This window comes from Myotis lucifugus, unplaced genomic scaffold (assembly GCF_000147115.1).
Source record: "Myotis lucifugus unplaced genomic scaffold, Myoluc2.0 scaffold_930, whole genome shotgun sequence".
Lineage (NCBI taxonomy): Eukaryota > Metazoa > Chordata > Mammalia > Chiroptera > Vespertilionidae > Myotis > Myotis lucifugus.
Window position 1 is genome coordinate 123,740 of NW_005871978.1, and position 6,747 is coordinate 130,486.

Sequence of the window (6,747 nt, forward strand, 5' to 3'; positions counted from 1 at the left end):
CATTAGCGTCCCTGGAGTGGCATGTGATAATACTCCCTACCTTCCTGTTCCGGTTGAATCACGATATTCTTATGATATATACACTTTAACCTATTAAAAGGTTCTTCAGCAGTAGACTCTTTTCGGATATCCTTGTCGAGTGGGGACTAGAAGTGCTTTATAGCTTGCATGACAGGAGGAGTCTTTGCGATGCAGAAGGGGAGCTGGCATGGATCTCACACCACTCTGCCTCCATGGCAAGCAAGATCTGTGCGCATCACTGGTGCGATTCTCAGGGACCCCCAGGCTTGGTCTCTGGAAACTTCTCGCGGGGGTGGGGGGGACGGTGTGTTTGGGTGGATATCGTGATCAATGAAGTAGCAAATCTAGCAGAAGCCACAACACACCCGGATGTGCCTGTTCCACGCCTGCAAAGCCTTGAGCCTCCAGCAGGACAGCATGGCTGCTCCCAGGGCCACCAAGGTCCAAGGACAGAGCAGGTGAGAGGGGCTTGGTGCAGAGGACACCTGTTTGTGCATGTGGAGGGGCGCCCAGCCCATAAAGAGGGGGACCCTGTATTACACGTGAACGATGTGAGGAGCCGGTCTGAAAGGGAGCAGCTTGGTTCTCAGTGCGGGCGGCCAGGGTCGGACTCCGGGGGGCTGGCCCCGCCCTCCCTGAGCTGGGCATGTCCCCTGGGAGGGAGCGGGGGGCCGGCACAGGGTGGTCTGAGAGGAGCCGGATGGACAGTCAGTGGGACAGAGGGGCATCCCCTCGGGGACAAACTCTACCAGCTGGGGCTCAGGTCACACTTGAGCCTGGAACACAAAGTCCCCTGGCTCCTCACAGCTGGGGGTGGAGAGGACGAGCAGTGGCCCTTCCTGAGGCGGGCACACCCTGCATCCTCTGCTCCCAGGCCATCCTGGCTGCCCTGCTGGGAGCCTCTCTGTTCTCCTCTGTGTGATGGGCGGACAAAGGCTCCGAGTCCAGTTCCTTCCCTTACAGGGTGGCTCCTAAGGGGAGCTCAGCTCACGTTGGTCCTGCCCTGCCCTTCCTCTCAGGGCAGAGTCTCCCTCCTGGCTCAGCCCCGCAGGTCCCTGCACTGGGCCCGGCCATGCCCTGCACTGGCGGCCGCGGGAGAGTCAGGGATGGGCACCCGGGGCCTGTCCTGTGGAGGCTCCGTGTCCTGTGCCCGGACCCTCCTCAGGTAGGAGCACCTGTCCTCTCACCTGCGCTCTCGCCTCCTGCCTGGCTGTGCTGTGCTGCCCAGGGTGACCCCACCTCCTGGGACCTCACTGGCCCAGGTCAGTCCAGGGAGGGCCTTGGTCAGAACAGAGAAATCAAAACCTAACTTGCCCCTGAGGGCACAGGATGAGACATTTGGCAGAAAAGTTCCCTCTCCTATGACACTATGTGGGTGGCATGAGTGTCTTTAGTTTTGGGAAGGGGTGGGGCTTAGCAGGGCCAGCTCAGCAGCTTCCAGGTGCTTCCATGGCATATAAGGCACCTCAGTCCTTGAAAGCGTCCCAGACACAGGACGGCCTGTGGCTAGAAGAGAAGGTGAAGGAGCTGAGACATGGAGAACAACCCAGCACCAACTGGCAGGTACCACCCGCCCCTGGAGCAGCCCTGCTTCTGAGCCCCTCCTCCTGGCTCCCTGAAGGGGACTTGCCTTCTCCCCAGGGGACCCCCTGCTTCTCCCGTCCCTCCTGATGGCCCTTCTTTGTCCATGACCCCTCAGCTGATGCCCAGTGGGCCTATCCTACCCGCCTCCCCTAAGCCCCTGGCTAGACTCTTGGTGTCGCGTTTGAGGGTCCCTGTTTCTCCTCTCCCTCCGTCTCCCATGAAATCTATTCTTTCTGCTCTGAACTGAGGCCCTAGGACAGTGATGGCGAACCTATGACAGGCGAGTCAGAGGTGACACGCGAACTCATTTTTTTGGTTGATTTTTCTTTGTTAAATGGCATTTATATATATAATATAAATAAAAAATATAAACCTTTGTTTTACTATGGTTGCAAATATCAAAAATTTCTATATGTGACCCGGCATCAGAGTTAAGTTAGGGTTTTTCAAAATGCTGACACGCCGAGCTCAAAAGGTTCGCCATCAATGCCCTAGGAGGTCACGTTCAGATTTATATTTTTGTTTTTGTAAAGGACATGACTGTTTTCATGATGAGAAGGGAATGTCATGAGTTATTTGCGAAGACTAGTTTGGCATCTCTTTTCTCCGATGGGGCCACCCTTTCCCCTGATGCACCATGTGGCTCAGGTTAACCCAGAAGAGCAGAGGAAACAGCGCCACTGGGCTGCACCTGGCAGGGCTGGGTCAGCGGGACGAGGGCAGGACGGTGATGCCAGGAGAGGCCCCGTCAGAGCTCTGAGCCCCTGCACTGCTCCCGGGGGGGGACCCTTAAAAAGGACTGGACTGACCTCCCCAAGAGCCCCCAAAGGGTCAGAGAGGGAGGTCAGGTGGCTCCAGCTAAGTGAGTGGACACCCATCCTCTGTGGTTCTAGTCGGGATGTGGGTGCAGAGGGGAGGAGAACGGGGTGATCCCCAGAGGAGCCCCATGCCTTGCTTCCTCCTGCCTGTGCCCACAGAAATCTGATCAATAAAGCAACCTTCAGGAGAAACTTCCGTAACAAACATAAGAACCAAACATACCTGTGCTACGAGGTGGAGGTCTGGAAGGACGGTAAATGGACCAAAGTGAAGAAGTACCAGGGCTTTCGGCGCAAACTGGTGAGCGAGGACAGCAGGCAGGGCCCCCGGGACACTCGGGGAGAAGGTTCCATGCCTGTGGGGTGTCCTCTGAGCAATGTCCCTGGGCCCCCAGCTGCTGTGGCGTTGCCCAGAGGCAGGGAGGACGGACTCTGCTGTGATTGGCAGCTTTGGGCCCCACATCAGAAAGCAGTCACAGTGTCCCAGGGCCTGGGCCCACCAGCCCAGGGTCAGCCCAGCCTCCAGGGTCAGCCTGTCCCTCCTGCTGTGCCTCTGAGGAGGGGTCAGGCCAGAGGGAAAGGCACCTGGACAAAGGGACAGTTCTCCCCTGAACCCGCCCGGGCCGCCCCTGGCCAGAGAGCCAGAGCTCCCCCTTGGTGCTCCCTCCAGTCACTCCTGGGAGAGCCTGCCAGGGTGCTGTCCCCACAAGTGCATTGCCAGCTGCACGTAACCCAGGACGCCTCCTGGGTCCCCAGGTACCATCCACTGCCACCAGGGCTCTGTGCTAGCTCCGTGGGCCTGACTTCTTCCTCCTCCCTGAGCCCCTGGTTGAAAACCCTTCCCTGGGCCGGTGGGCTAATCTCCATAATCCTGTGAGCCCAAGAGTGACGCTCATCCCGTGTCTCCAGCACCTCTGCCTCGGTGCCCTCACCCCTTCTTCCCGCAGAGTTGTGTCACCCTTGGGCTCAGCACAGGGGGGAGCCCAGAGTGGAAGTGTGTGGAGGTGTTGGTGCACAGGCGGGAGCCGGAGGTAGGGGAGCAGAGGGAGAGCTCCCCTGCCTGGAGGAAGCACCCACCCCTGTGGCATCAGGCCCAGGATCTTGGGGCTCAGCTGCCTCCTCCCTCTGTCCTCAGCTATTTATTTATTTATATTGATTTATTTATATTCATTTATTTATATTTATTTATTTATATTTATTTACTTACTTACTTATTTAATTATTTAAAAGAATTTTATTGATTCCAGAGAGGAAGGGAGAGAGAGATAGAAATATCAATGATGAGAGAGAACCATTGGTTGGCTGCCTCCTGCACACCTCCTACTGAGAATCAAGCCTGCAACCCTGGCCTGGGCCTGGGCCCTCACCAGGAATGGAACCAGTGACCTGTCTGTGGCTGAGTCGCTGCTCAATCCATTGAGCCACACCGGCTGGGCTGTCCTCAGCTCTTTGTTCCCCTGCAGGGTCTGAGTAGGTGCAGCTCCTGAAGGCATAGGCGTTGGGCACGAAATACAGCCTCTCTGGGAACTCTGTATCAAGATAAATCATATGGGACCCAGATCTGTGTTCTCAGTGGTTAGAGCGTCAGCCTGCACAATTCAGGGGCCAGGGGTAGGATTCCAGGCTAAAGGCACCTATCTCAGTTGCAGCTTTGATCCCTGGCCCCGGGTCTTGGAGCGTGGGGTGAGCAACCAGTGGATGTGTCTCTCCCACATTGATGTTTCTCTCTCTCTCTGCCCCCTCCTCCATCCCTCTACCCTTTCTCTAAAGATCAATGGAAAAAATCTCCCCAGGTGAGTATTTGAAAAAAGAACCATATTTAATGCAAAACTTTAAAAAATCAAAACTAATGCAAATTCCATGGTGAATGGAATATCAACAGGCTAAGTGAAGACTGATCAGCTACAGAGCCATGGGAGCCATGGTTTGCTGAGGTAGAACAAGTCCTCACTGCTGATGTGCCCTTTGTAGATGCTGATATTATGTGGTTCATGAGTTGCCTTCCCTTTGACCATGTAGATCCTGCATTGAAACAGCGTTTATCCTGACGCTGAGCTGTGCCCCTTCAATTCTGTGCTGGAGGCCAGTGCCTCACTGCCTCTGGCTGGTGCCACCCTCCCCTGTTCACAGCAAGTGACAGATCCCTCTTCTCTCCCCGCTCTGTGCTCAGACATACAAGGAACCCCGTCATAAAGAGTCGTGCTGGCTGGTGGATAACAATGGCCGGAGACGCGGCCCTTATGCAGAGTTGTCCTTCCTGGATCTGTTCCAGTCTTGGAACCTGGATAGGGGGAGGCAGTACAGACTCACCTGGTACATGTCCTGGAGCCCTTACCCTGACTGTGCCCAGAAACTGGTGGAATTCCTGGGTGAGAACAGCCATGTGACACTGCGCATCTTCGCTGCTGACATCCATTCCCTATGCAGTGGATATGAGGATGGGCTGCGCAAGCTGCGGGACGCTAGGGCCCAACTCGCCATCATGACCCGCGACGGTCAGCAGGGACTCCTGAGGGTGGGAGGTGGGCGGGCAGAGAGGCTAGGAAATGGCTACACAGAGGGGGCAGGAGGAGAATCCAGGTGGGGATGCCTGTCAGCTGCCTGCAGGGGGGGCTGCTGGGTCTGGAGAGGACAGAGTCCCCTGGAGGAGAGAGTTCAGGGGAGAGAGGGGGTCCTGGGAAGGGGGGAGGTGGGTCCCTGTGCCATCAGGACCCAGGTCCTTCCTGGTAGAAGGGGAGGGGCTGCCTCAGATTCCAGTGGAAGAAAGAATTTGAGGGATGAGCTCAGTGCCTTGGGAGGAGAGAGAAAGGGGGCAGGGAGATCCTGATGGGGAGGGTGTGTCCCTAGAGTCAGAGACCTGGGCCCTCCCCGCCCTAGAAGGAGCTCACCTTTCCCTCCCTGTTCCCATAGAGCTCCAGTACTGCTGGGTCACCTTCGTGGACAACCAGGGCCAGCCATTCAGGCCCTGGCCTAACCTGGTAGAACACATTAAAACCAAAAAGCAGGAGCTGAAGGACATTCTCGGGGTGAGGTTCCTCCCTCCTTCTGCCCCCTGCCCTTCTCTCCCTGGGCCTGTCTCCTCCTCTGGGTCACCTGCTCCCCCCTGGGCCCCAGCTCCATCCCTCCCCTCAGGTCTCACAGTCCCTCTGCTTTCTCCCCTCCTGCGCCCCTTTTCCTTCCCCTCCTGTGACTGCCCCAGACTCTGCTCTGTTCACCTTCCCACCCGCCTCACTTCCTGCTTCCTCCACCTCCTCCTTCTCGATCGAGAATCAGGGAAACTGAAGGACGGACTCAATCTTTCTAAACAGTCGGAGTCTTCTGGTGAATGACGCATAAAACACTTTCTTCAAGAAATGAAAACCCATCACGTGCCGCATCTCCAACTTGATCCAAAGAAACCAGCAAAAGACAACGAAGGAGCTCATAAGGAATTTTTTATAATTCTTGTTGATTTGCTTTTCATTTAAAATCTATGATATGTTCCAAATATACACCAGTAATATTCTATTTGTTATCAGAATCATTTTTATATTTAGAAAATTAATTATTTACATTGATTTTAAATCCAAAAGAATAAGATGAAAGTTTAAGAATCTCCCACACAATGCTTTTTCCTCTGTAAGTGCTTCATGAAGTCCAAACAGTTCAATAAACACCTGCAGAAGTGAACATGCCCTTCTCTTCTGTAGGAACCTCGGGGGAGGGCAGTGGTCACACGAATTGCCACTGGCCACGTAAAGTCAGTAATATTTATAGGAGCGGAAGCTCAAACCCAAAAGCCTAAACCCATCGACCAAGGATGTGCTGAGAGGAGTGCTGTGTTGAAACGACAGCCCCTGCAATAGGAGAAGAGAAAGGCTCAGGGTCACTATTGGGAAGAGCAATTGAAGTTGACATTGGCTGAGGGGAGGGCTGGGGATTACTGAGTCCTCAGGCCTTTCCAATTCCACTCCCTGGAGAGGACGCTGGAGGGAGGGGCGTCCCGGTGACAGGTCCCTCTGCCCTTCCTAGGACCTGGCCCATGCAGGATGCATCTTGGCCGCGGCTGTCTGTCCTGCCGTGTCTCTGTGAAGCCTGAATCAGGCTGAGCGAGTCCCTGGCAGCTGGGCATCCTGCACTGGCCTTCCAGGAACGGGGCTTCCCAGCTCTCACCACGGCTTCTGTTTACAAGCCGACCCATCCACGCTCCTTCACGCGGCGCTCAAAAGATCACAGGGACTGTGAGGTATGGGACTGGGGCTTTAGTTAGAGACTTTGAGGGACAGATAATATGGACAGCATATGCTTGTGGTCAACGCAGTAGAGGGGACTGATCAGGAGACCC

The 6,747-nt window shown here is 55.3% G+C and overlaps 1 protein-coding gene across 6 annotated transcripts; it reads left to right on the forward strand.

Moving 5' to 3' along the window:
• Positions 1-1,489: 1,489 nt before the first annotated feature.
• On the forward strand, positions 1,490-6,092 carry LOC106695188 (DNA dC->dU-editing enzyme APOBEC-3A-like). 6 transcript variants are annotated; one of them, XM_014448811.2, is made up of 5 exons: positions 1,490-1,584; positions 2,583-2,724; positions 4,594-4,918; positions 5,334-5,449; positions 5,691-6,092. In XM_014448811.2, exons 1-5 carry the CDS (start codon positions 1,556-1,558, stop codon positions 5,703-5,705), a joined length of 627 nt encoding a protein of 208 aa, XP_014304297.1. In that variant the 5' UTR covers positions 1,490-1,555; the 3' UTR covers positions 5,706-6,092. The 6 variants fall into 6 exon arrangements, with proteins under 6 accessions (XP_014304297.1, XP_023603379.1, XP_014304295.1 ...); XM_023747611.1 differs by having other exon boundaries at positions 5,697-6,092; XM_014448809.2 differs by having other exon boundaries at positions 5,732-6,092.
• Positions 6,093-6,747: the final 655 nt, after the last annotated feature.